The 13,185-nt window shown below is 38.6% G+C and overlaps 1 protein-coding gene across 2 annotated transcripts in view; it reads left to right on the top strand.

The window, feature by feature from the left end:
* Nucleotides 1–13,185, top strand: part of KIF4A (kinesin family member 4A) — a 123,804-nt gene that overhangs the window by 90,766 nt on the left and 19,853 nt on the right. For both annotated transcript variants that reach the window (XM_047843533.1, XM_047843532.1), the window contains exons 20-21: nt 12,384–12,539; nt 12,660–12,760. In XM_047843533.1, coding sequence (XP_047699489.1) covers nt 12,384–12,539; nt 12,660–12,760 — 257 coding nt within the window. The remainder of the gene's footprint in view (nt 1–12,383; nt 12,540–12,659; nt 12,761–13,185) is intronic.

Raw genomic sequence — 13,185 nt, forward strand, 5'->3', positions numbered from 1 at the left:
GGAGCCTGCTTCGGATTCTGTGTCTCCCTCTCTCTCTGTGCCCCTCCCTCACTTGTGCTCATTCTCTCTTTCTCTGCCCCCCCCTCAAAAAATAAAATAAACATTAAAAAAAGCTAAACATGGAATTACCACATGACCCAGCAAATCTACCTCTAGGTATATACCAAAAGAATGAAAACAAGTATTCAAACAAAAACTTGTTCACAAATGTTCATAATAGCACTATTCATAGTAGTCAATGTGTAGAAGCAACCTAAATGCCTCTCAACAGATGAATGAATAAACAATATGTGGTATATATATATATCACATAGACACACATACACCACGAACATTCTGTATTTGGCAATAGGAAGAAATGACATAGTGATTGATACGTGCTACAAAATGAATGAACCTTGAAAACATTATGCTAAGTGAAATAACCCAGCCAAAAAAGGACAAATATTATATTGTTCTACTTATATGAAGTATCTAGAATAGGCAAATTCATACAGACAGTAGATTAGAGGTTACCAGGGGCTGAGGGGAGGTCTAATGGGGAGTTGTTTAATGGCTAGAGTTTTTGTTTGGGGTGATGAAAATAATTTAGAAACAGTGGTGATGGTTATACAACATTTTTAATGTAATGCCACTGTATTGTATACTTACAAGTGTTCAAAATAACAAATTTGATGTTATATATATTTTACCAGAATACAGAAATTCAAAAAAGAAGTAGGCAATCTGCCTCAGAGCCTCTGCTTTTGATCACTATGGATGATATCCCAGCCCCCTGCAGCTCCAAGTCCCTGACAGCTTCCATATCTGTAAAATATGAATAATAATCCCTGCACTGCCTCTCTCATCCTTGTTGTAAGAATCAATTTAAATAGGAAACAACACAAGGATTTCTAAACTTGCAAAGGACTGACTGAAGTCAGGTGCCATTATTATCTTGGAGGCTTACACATAAACCACCACAATAAGTTGATACTCAGTACTGTGCTATAAAACATATTTGTTTTGCTATATCTTGCAACTCAGAAGCAATTTCAATTACACTATCAGTTTCCAATGACACCACCCCTAGCCCATAAACCTTCACACTTGACCAGACTGATAGGAATCTCTGGTCTGACTGATTGTGATTATAACTTTTCTAATAACAGTATACTTCTTTCAAGGTATCTTACACATGCCTATCACAAAAGATTAATTCATGTAGGATCTCAGAACACAGATCAAAGAGGAAGTAAAAAGCAAACAAACAAACAAAAACATTGAAGCTTCCAGCTCTTTCTCAGGGACACTAAGGAGAGTTCCTGGGGAGCCAACAAGGTATGCAGTGCCAGAGAGCATAGTGGGAATCAACAAAGTGGCAGTGGTATCGAGCTTTCGAAACAGCTTCCAGACCAAGACCTACCACAGGCACAATCAGCTTCCTGAGAAGGTTCTTCAGCCTTTTCAGATCTGCTAAGCAGAATGTTTTAGAAAGACTTCCCAGAGGGTACCTGGCACATCACCCCACTGTTGGCACCAAAGTAAGAGAGTTCACAGAAAAACACGGTCTTGGACTAAATTCGCTTAGAGAAGAGAAGGCAAAAGACTCCCCACACAGCTAGTAAAGAGCATCCTGAAGTGAAAAGCCAAGGCCAAGACCTTTAAACAAGGCTGTGAGGCCACAACTCAGTAACAGTGTATCTCAGTATTCTGCTTTATACACACTCAAAGTCCAGAACCCCATTTGCCCTTACCTATTCAGAAGAAAATTCTTGAATTCTTTCTGATTTCCATAATATCTAACTTCATTTCTTATTTCCTGTTTTTGGCTACACACTTTTGACTTGTACTGAACTGGCCTTGGCCTCAGCGCCCCTCCCAACTGGGAATTGCTGTCATTTCCTCACTACAAGTACGTTCAGCCATCATCTCAGTAGAACCCATCTGCCAGAATCTACCTTAGCACTGATCCATGTTCTCCAACATCCATGGAAGGGATTAAAAAGAGACAGTGTATTATATGTTATCAAATTTTGTAAATCATAATGTAAGATACCAAAATTTGAAACTCTGTAAGTAATAATAATGGCTACTACTATCTACTGTGTGCTAGGTGTTTATACATAGAGTCTGGAATCCTCACTTCATCCTTAGAGGTTAGGTCCTATTATCATCTCCATTTTTGAGGAAAGAAAAGTGAGGCCATGAGAGGTTAGATGATTTCCCAAGGTGTCACAATTAATAAGTAGCAGAGATTTTTCAACAAATGTTGTGGAGCAATTAGATACCATAGACAAAAACAAACAAACCACTTTAACCTAAACCTTGCACCTTATACAAAAATGAACTCAAAGTAGACCATAGATCTAAATGTAAAACCTAAGGGTGCCTGAGTGGCTCAGTTGGTTAAGTGTCCCAACTCTTAATCTCAGCTCAGGTGTTGATTTCAGGGTCGTGAGTTCAAGCCCTGCATTGGGCTCTGTGCTGGGCATGAAGCCTACATACATACATACATACATACATACATACATACATACATACATGTAAAACCTAAAACTGTGACACTTCTACAAGAAAACATAAGATAAAAATTTCAGTGACATCATAAGCATAATACATAAAGAAAAAGTGAATATATTAGGCTTCACCAAAACTAAGAACTTCTGCTCTGGTAAAGACCCTAGGGAGACAATGTTCAAAAAATAAGCGACATGCCTGAGTGGCTCAGTCAGTTAAACTTCCAACTCTTGACTTCGGCTCAGGTCATAATCTCATAGTTTGTGACCCGCGTTGAGCTCCACATTGGCAGTGTGGAGCCTACTTGGGATTCTCTCTCTCTCTCTCCCTCTCTCTCTCTCTCTTTCTCTCTGTCTCTCTCTGTTTCCCTCTGTCCCTCTGCCACTCATGTGGGCTCTCTCTCTCTCTCATAATAAATAAATAAACTTTAAATAAATAAATAAGTAAATACACCTTAGACTAGAAAAAATATTTGCAAATTACATATCTGACAAAGGAATCATATCCAGAATTCATAAAGGATTTATTAAACCCAAAAATAAGAAAACAAATAACTCAATTAGATAATGGGCAAAACACCTGAGCAGATACTTGATGAAAGAAAATATGCAGATGGCAAATAAGCACATGAAAAGATATTCAACAGGGGCACCTAGGTGGCTCAGTTGGTTGAGCATCCAACTCTTGATTTCAGCTCAAGTCATGATCCCAGGGTCCTGGGATTGAGCCCCGTGTCAGACTCCATGCTGAGGATGGAGCCTGCTTAAGATGCTCTCTCTCTCTCTCTCTCTCTCTCTCTCTCTGTCTCTTTCTCTCTGTCTCCCTCTGACCTTCTCCCCTGCTCACGCTCTCTCTTTCTCTCCCTCTTTCTTTCTAAAATAATAAAAGATATATTTTCAACATCATTAGCCATTAAGGAAAAGCAAATTAAGGCCCAGATAAGATACACTACACACCTATTAGCATGGCTACAATAAAATATAGTGACAATACCAAGTGCTGGCAAGGATACTGGGAAAATAGAATTATCATACATTGTTAGTGGGAATATAAAATGGTATAGCCACTCCGGAAAATGGCTAGTCACTTTCTTATAAAATTAGACATGTATATATATGAGCCAACAATCCCATCCCTGGGCATTTACCCTCTAGAAATGAAAGCTTGCATTCACATGAAAACCTATATGACAGTGTTTAAAGCAGCTATATTTGTATTCACCAAAAACTACAATCCAAATGTCTCTCAACTGGAGAATGTATAAACAAATTAGTATATCCATACAGTGGAACACTACTCAGCAAAAAAAAAAAAAAAAAAAAGGAATAAACTATTGATACACTTGGGTGGATCATAAGGGCATCATGCTGAGTGAAAAAAGCCAATCTCAAAAGTTCACATACTATAGGATTCCATTTAATGAATATTCTCGAAATGACACAATTTTAGGAATAGAAACAAATCAGTGGTTGCCTGAGGTAAACGAACTTGAAATTGAGACCTTAGGAAAGCCTGCAGACATCTTTGAGGAATATACCAGTAGCTATAGCTGTGTGCAGAAGAAAAAACTCTTTGTTGAGTAATCACATGCTGAACTACTGAAACTTTTACAAGAAACTCTTATGACAGATGCTAACATATTAGCATGTGTGACCAAAATCTTAGAATATCAAGGACTTTCACCAGGAAAATCTTTCTTTTTTTTTAAATTTTTTTTTTCAACGTTTATTTATTTTTTGGGACAGAGAGAGACAGAGCATGAACGGGGGAGGGGCAGAGAGAGAGGGAGACACAGAATCGGAAACAGGCTCCAGGCTCTGAGCCATCAGCCCAGAGCCCGACGCGGGGCTCGAACTCACGGACCGCGAGATCGTGACCTGGCTGAAGTCGGACGCTTAACCGACTGCGCCACCCAGGCGCCCCAACCAGGAAAATCTTTCAAAACAAGAAGGAAAGATTCCTGAAGGCAGCAGATACTAAATTTTACCCAACTCTGTCACAGTACCTAGCTCATAGCAGGCACTCAGGAAATAACTGTTTTCAGTAATTTTGAAGTTAAAGAGATCACTAGACTTCTCCCAAACTGCCTTGTCCATAGATATGCTGGATTACTCTATTTGATTTAGGTAAGAAAAGCTAACATTTATGGAGTACTTATTATGTAGTAAGAAGTGTCAAATATTTTTTATATATTAATCATGTAATTCTCAAAACAACCCTATGAGGTATAGGGATGATTATGATCTTCATTTTACAGATGAGAAAAGTGAGTCACAGAGAGACTAAAGGACTTGCTTCCAGGTCCAATCACTAAGAATTGAAGGAGCTACTTGGGGGAATCTACTCCTGAAACCAAGAGCACACTGTATACACTGTGTGTTAGCTAACTTGACAATAAATTATATTTAGAAAAAAAAAGAATAGAAGGAGCTACAATGTAATCTGGATCTAGAATTATATTCTCATAATCATTATATAACCTTATTACATACATTCTACGGTCTCTCTCTGATACACTCTTCAGTCACTAGGCCTTTGATTATGTTTAAGTTCATTAAAGATGCGTGAATATAGGAATGTTGAAAATTTTCTTAGATAAGATATAGGGATCTGTATAGTTATGATTCCTTCAGTCAGCAAGCATTTCCTTAATACCAATTCCAGCACTAGTGCCTTTTATTCTCATGACTTATTCATTCCATAACTGGAAGCCTGTATCTCCCACTGCTCTTCACCCATTTTGCCTGTCCTTCCAACCCCCTTCCCTCTGGCAACTCAGTGGTTCATTCACCAGTTTATGATACAACATCTCAAATCATGGTTCACACTGACAAAAAGGAGGGAAGACTGTGCTTGATCCTATCACACGATCAAAGTGTTAAAAGCTGTGGAGTTAGGGGAGAGAAGGGGAAGATGGTGGCAGTGTAGGAGCATCTTAGACACTCCTCATCCCATGAACACAACTAGATAACTATCAAATCATCCTAAATAGACCAGAAATCAACCTTAAGACTGGCAGAACAAACTCCACAACTAAAGGTAGAGAAGAGGCCACATCAAAGAAGGTAGGAAATGCAAAGATGGGACTTGGGAGAAAAAAAGATCATGGCCACTGCAGTGGGGAGGTAGCTGCAGTGTAGAGAAGGGTGAGAGACAGACTAGCACACAGAGCAGCTCAACATGGGGGAAATGAATCCCCATAGCAATTGGTTTGTAAAGCGAGAGGGGCCAAATTTTGTGAGTTCTTACAACCAGTGGAGCTTAAAGCCTGGGGTCTTAAAGGTCAATGGGCTTAGCTCAGATAGACCCTGAAAGGCATTGTACTGCTCTTGGAGAGAAGGAAGGCTAACAATGCCTGGACATTCAGCATTGAAATGGTGATCTGAAGAGCACCTGAGCACACAGTGGAGTGGGTATTTGCTCATTTCGGTATTTGCTCATTTGCCCAGAAAGGCAGCGTTCATGGAAAGACCTCTCTGGGAATAAAGAAACTGGCAGACACTATTTCCCTCTGCTATCTCTCAGCATAAACACAAAGGCACCTACAGGAACACAGCACTGACACTTACTACCTAACTTGCTTACACGAAGCTCTGCTCACCCATGTTGTGGTGAAACCCCCCTTCTCAGTCTCGCTCACCTCAGTCCAAGTGTGGCAAGCCCCCTCCCCCAGAAGACTGTCCCAAACCCCAGCTCACACTGTGTCTGCCAACCTGGGAGTTTTGCAGAACCTCAGTTCCAGTGTCAGTGGCAATAGGTCCCATTTTACAAGCAGACCAGAGCATACCTAGTAAACAATTGCCAGATTCAGGCCAGAGACCAAACACTGCCCCCAACAAAGAAAGCCTCTGCAGACAACTGGCAGAAGGATAAAGCAGCCAGGACACAGATGCAGTGCACACAGAGTACACATTGGAGACACTCCCAAAAGCACCAGGCCCTGCAGAAAGGGGACACTACAAGGAACAGACAACAAAACATCTTCATAACACCATTACCTTCAAGAACAGGAGATATAGCTGACTTTTCTAACACAGAGAAATAGGCACAGAGACTTAGACAAAACGAGAAGACAGATAAATTTGTCCCAAATGACAGAATAGGACAAGGCCATGGCTGGAGATCTAAGCAAAACAGACATAAGTAACTTGCTTGTTGGAGTATTTAAAGCAATGATCATGGACATACTCACTGGACTTTGGAAAAGAGTGGAAGATATCAGAGAGACCCTTAACACAGAGATAAAAATGAACCAATCAGAGATGAAGTGTGCAACAAACAAGATTAGAAACACACCTGATGCAATGAACAGCAGGCTAGAAGAAGCAGAAAAATGAATTAATGACCTAGAAGACAGAGAAATGAAAAGTAATCAAGCTGAACAAAAAAAGGAAAAAAGAATTATGTAAAACAAGAATAGAAGTAGGGAACTCAATGACTCCATCAAACAATAATCTTCATATTATAGGAGTCCCAGAAGAAGACAAAGAAGAGGGGACAGAAAATTTATTTAAAAAATAGCTGAGAGTTGCCTGGGTGGCTCAGTAGGTAAGTGTCCAACAGCAGCTCAGGTCATGATCTCACTGTTGATGAGTTCAAGCCCCGCATCATGCTCTGTGCTGACAACTCAGAGCCTGGAACCTGCTTCAGATTCTGTGTCTCCATCTCTCTCTGCCCTTCCCCCATTCATGCTGTCTGTCTTTCAAAAAAAATGAATAAACATTAAAAAAAATTTTCTAAAGAAATAGCTGAAAACTTCCCTAATCTGGGGAAGGAAACAGATATCCAGATCTAGGAGGTATAGAAAACCTCCAACAAAATCAACAAAAGGATATCCATACAAAGACATATTGTAATGAAATTGCCAAATACAGTGATAAAGAAAAAATGTTTAAACCAGCAAGACCAAAGAAGACAGTAACATGCAAGGAAAACCCCATAAGGCTAGCAGCCCATTTTTCAGCAAAAATTTTCCAGGCCTGAAAGAGTGCATGATATATTCAAAATGATGAATGGGGGAAATTTGCAGCCAAGAATACTGTATGTAGCAAAGTTATCATTCAGAATAGGAAAGATAAAGAGTTTTACAGAAGAACAAAAACTAAAGGTGTTCATAACCATTAAACCAGACCAGAAAGAAATATTAAAGGGGACCCTTTGTGTGAAATGGAAAGATAAAAAATGACAGTATCAAGGTAGGAAACACAAACACAGTAAAAGTGAATATTTCTGTAAAAAATCAGTCAAGAAACTCACAAAAAGATGTAGAATATGACATCATATACCCAAAATGTAGGAGGGAGAGGAGTAAAAAATGAGTTCAAACTTAAAGGACCATCAACTTAATATAAAATTCTATAAGTAGATGTTATATACAAACCTCATGGTAACCACAAATCAAAAACCACTAATAAATATGCAAGGAATAAAGAGAAAGAAATCCAAATGTATCACAAAAAAACCCCAGCAAACCATGCAAGAAGAACAAAAAAAAGATCAGAGAAAATGTTCAATAACAACTATAAAACAAGTAATAAAATGGTAATGCATTCATATCTATCAATAATAACTTTCAATGTAAATGGACTAAATGCTCCAATCAAAAGACACAGGGTGGCTGAATGGATAATTTTTAAAAAGACCCATCTATATGCTGCTTAAAAGAGACCTATTTTAGACCTAAAGACACCTACAGATTGAAAGTGAGGGGATGGAGAAACATCTATCTGGCAAAAAGCCAGAAGAACAATACTTAATATAAAACAAAATAGACTTTAAAACAAAGAATGTTGGGGGCACCTGGGTGGCTCAGTTGGTTAAGCGTCCAACTTCGGCTTAGGTCATGATCTCATGGTTCATGGGTTCGAGCCCCGCGTCAGGTTCTATGCTGACAGCTCAGAGCCTAGAGCCTGCTACGGATTCTGTGTCTCCCTCCCTCTCTCCCCCTCCCCTTCTTGTGCTCACTCGCTCTCTCTCTCAAAAGGTAAAAAAACATTAAAAAAAAATTTAAAAAAACAAAGAATGTTACAAGAGACAAAGAAGGACACTATACAATAATAAAGGGCACAATCCAACAAGACTATATAACAAGTGTAAATATGCACCCAGAACAGGAGCACCCAAATGCATAAAACAGTAAACGTGAAGGAACAAATCAATAATAGTATAATAACACAAAATAATAATAACACAAAAATAGTATAGGACTTTAATACCCCACTTAACACCAATGGACAGATATCTAAGTAGAAAATAAACAAGGAAAAATGACTCTGAATGGCACACTGGAACATGTGAATTTAACAGATATATTCAGAATATTCCATCCTAAAACAGCAGAATACAGTCTTTTCAAGTGCACAGAGAAACGTTTTCCAGAATAGATTACATATGAGGCCACAAAACAAGCCTCAACTCAGCAAATTCAAGAAGATGGAAGTCATACCATGAACCTTTTCTGACCAACGATGCTATGAAACTGGAAGTCAACCACATGAAAATATCTGGAAAGACCACAACTACATGGAGGTTAAATAACATGCTACTAAACAATAAATACATCAACCAGGAAATCAAAGAAGAAATTTAAAAGTACATTGAAACAAATAGAAATGAAAACACAATGTCCAAAACCTTTGGAATACAGCAAAAGTGATTCCAAAAGGGAAGCTTATAGCAATATAAGCCTACCTCAACAAGCAAGAAAAATCCAAGGTAAACAACCTAACCTTATACCTAAAGGAGCTAAAAGAACAACAAACAAAACCTAAAACCACCAGAAGGAAGGAATAATAAAGATTGGAGCAAAAATGAATTATATATAGAAAGTAAAACAACAACAACAACAACAATAGAATAGATCAATGAAACCAGAAGCTGGTTCTTTGCAAAAAAAAAAAAAAAATCAATGAAATTGATAAACCTCTCAACTGAGTTATCAAGAAAAAGAGAGAAAGGACTAAAATAGAAATCACAAATGAGTGAGGAGAAATAAACAACAACACAGAAATACAAACCATTCTAAGAGCATATTATGAAAACTACATGGCAACAAATTGGACAACCTAGAAAAAAAATGGATAAATTCCTAGAAGTATATGAACTGCCAAAACTGTGCCAGGAAGAAATAGAAAATGTGAACAGACCACTTACAAGCAAAGAAATTGGATCGGGGGGTGCCTGGTGGCTTAGTCAGTTGGGCATCTGACTTTGGTTTAGGTCATGACCTTGCAGTCTGTGAGTTCAAGCTCCATATCAGACCCTGCGCTGACATCTCAGAGCCTGGAGCCTACTTCAGATTCTGTCTGTATCTCTCTCTGCCCCTCCCCTGCTCTCACTGTGTGTCTCTCTCTCTCAAAAATAAAATAAAAATATTTAAAGAAATTTTTAAAAATTGGATTGGCAATCAAAAACTCCTGGGGGCGGGGGGGGGGGTGGCAGAGGAGAGGGGAAAATGGGTGATGGGCATTGAGGCAGGCGCTTGTTGAGATGAGCTCTGGGTGTTGTATGTAAACAGTAAATGACAGGACTCTACCCCCAAAACCAAGAGCACACTGTATACACTGTATGTTAGCCAACTTGACAATAAATTATATTAAAACAAAAAACAAAACTCCCAACAAACAAAATTCTAGGGCCAGATGGCTTCAGAGGCAAATTCTACCAAACATTTAAAGAAGAGTTAATACCTATTCTCAAACCATTGCAAAAATAGAAAAAGGTAAACTTCCAAATTCATCCTATAAGGCCAACATTACCCTGATAACAAAACCAGACAAAGACATCACAAAGAAAAGAGTAACTAAAGACCAGTATCTCTGATGAACATAGATGCAGAGATCCTCAACAAAATACCAGCAACTAGAATCCAACAATATATTAAGAATCATTCACCAAGATCAAGTGAGATTTATTCCTCGGATGCAAGGGTAGTTCAATATTAACAAATCGATCAACATGATATATCACATCAATAAGAGAAAGAGTAAGAACCATATGATGATTTCAATAGATGTAGGAAAAACATTTGTCCAAGTACAATATCCATTCATTATAAAAACCCTTCAACAAAGTAGGTTTAGAGGGTACATATCTCAACATGATAAAAGCCATATATGAAAAACCCACAGCTAATGTCATCCTAAATGGGGAAAAACCGAGAGCTGTTCCCCAAGGTCAGGAACAAGACAAGGATGTTCACTGTCAACACTTCTATTCAAAATAGTACTGGAGGTCCTAGCCACAGCAGTCAGACAACAAAAAGAAATAAAAGGAATCCAAATCAGTTAGGAAGAAGTAAAACTGTCACAATTTGCACATGACATGATACTATATTATAGGAACCCTAAAGACTCCACCAAAAAACTGCTAGAACTGATAAACGAATTCACAACAAAACAAAAGAGCAACCTACTGAATGGGAGAAGATATTTGCAAATGATATATCTGATAAGGGATTAATATCAAAAATATATAAAGAACTTCTACAAGTCAACACCAAAAATCCAAACAATCTGATCACATAATGGACAGAAGACCAGAATAGACATTTTTCCAAAGAAGGCATACAGATGGCCAACAGGTACACTAAAAGATGCTCAACATCACACTAATCATCAGAGAAATGCATATGAAAGCCACAACGAGATATCACCTTACACCTGTCAGAATGGCTAAAACCAGAAAGACAAAAAATAACACGTGTTTGCAAGGATGTGGAGAAAAAGGAACCCTCATGCATTGTTGGTGGGAATGTAGATTGGTATAGCCACTGTGGAAAACAGTATGGAGGTTCCTGAAATTAAAAAATAGAAATACCATATGATCCAGTAATTCTGCTACTGGGTATTTACCCAAAGAAAATGAAAACACTGATTTGAAGATATTTGCACCCCATGTTTATGGCAGTGTTATTTACAATAGCCAAGATGTGGAAGCAACCCAAGTGTCCATTGATAGATGAATGGGTAAGGAAGATGTCATACACACACACACACACACACACACACACACACACACACACACTGGAATATTACACAGCCATAAAAAAGGTGAGATCTTGCCATTTGCAACAACATGGATGAACCTAATACCTCTAGGGTATTATGCTAAGTGAAATAAGGCAGATCAAGAATGACAATTACCATATGATTTCACTCATATGGAATCTAAAAAAACAAAATAAATAAACAAACAAAAAGCAGATCTATAAAAACAGAAAACAAACTGAAGGTTGCCAGAGGGAAGAGGGATGGAGGGATGGGCAGAATGGGTGAAGGGGAGTGGGAGGTACAGGCTTCCAGTTATGGGATGAAGTCATGGGAATAAAAGGAACAGCATCAATATAGTCAGTGATATTGTAATAGTGTTGTATGGTGACAGATGGTAGCTATACTTGTGGTGAGCATAGCATAACATATAAAGATACTGAATCACTATGTTGTACATAGGAAACGAATGTAAAATTATGTGTCAACTAAAAAAATTTTAAAACAAGAATGGGTATCTTTATTAAAATCAACAGATGATCAAAATATACTTCAATTCTTTATCAGATGATCAAAATATACTTCAATTCCTTATCAGGACTAGTTAAGGACAAAAGTTAAGGAGAAAATGGAGAAGGCAAAGACGATGTATAAAAATACTAGGATATCTAGAGAAAGATTTTCTGCAGAAAGCCTCTTTCTTGTGACCTTCTGGGAGATTTCTGTTTAAGGCTCTTGGAGAGCTATTACAATTTTTGGTGAGTGTGGGCATGAATGGAAATCTCACTTCTACTTATGTGGGCTCTGTTCTGAGTGAAATTTAAGCCTGGAGCTGAATCTAGCCCATGGGCCAGTGATTCCTCATTCCTAACCCAACATCACTAATTTCTCTTCTAGAATTGGCTTGGAAATGAAGTTGAGGTTATGGTCAGTACTGAGGAAGCCAAACGCCATCTAAATGACCTTCTTGAAGATAGGAAGATCCTGGCTCAGGATGTGGCTCAACTCAAAGAAAAAAAGGAATCTGGGGAGAATCCACCTCCAAAACTCCGGGTAAGTGCCCTTATGGAAATACATGATCAATAATCAGACTGCACTCCCCAGAAACCCTCACAGCTTTGGAGGGTTACTTTCCTTTTAGCACTTCACCCTCATTCCCACTGTTCTTTACAGAGGCGTACATTCTCGCTTGCTGAACTGCGTGGTCAAGTTTCTGAGTCCGAGGATTCCATTACAAAGAAAATTGAAAGCCTAGAGACTGAAATGGAACTCAGGTAATGGGACTGTCTTTAAGGCATTGTAATTTATAAAAATTAATGCCTGGAATCAAAAGAGAACCTATCAATCCAGTGATTCAAAAGCTTGTTTTTCAAGGCTTTCTGATGGTAGAGAAATGAGAGAACATAGCAATTCTTTTGAACCACACACTTCACTAGACATGTTGGGTACATTTTCTCATTCCCTCCCTATGAGGTATTATTACATTTTATGTGGTATTACTCATTTGACTTTAACGATTAAACAGGGGCACCTGGGTGGCTCAGTCAGTTAACGTCCAACTCTGGATTTTGGCTCAGGTCATGATCCCAGGGTTGTGGGATCAAGCCCTGCATTGGGCTCCTTGCTGAGCATGGAGCCTGGGATTCTCTCTCTTTCCCATGGCCCCCACCTGCGTGCTCTCTTGCGCTCTCTCTGTCTC

This window comes from Prionailurus viverrinus, chromosome X (assembly GCF_022837055.1).
Source record: "Prionailurus viverrinus isolate Anna chromosome X, UM_Priviv_1.0, whole genome shotgun sequence".
Classification (NCBI taxonomy): domain Eukaryota; kingdom Metazoa; phylum Chordata; class Mammalia; order Carnivora; family Felidae; genus Prionailurus; species Prionailurus viverrinus.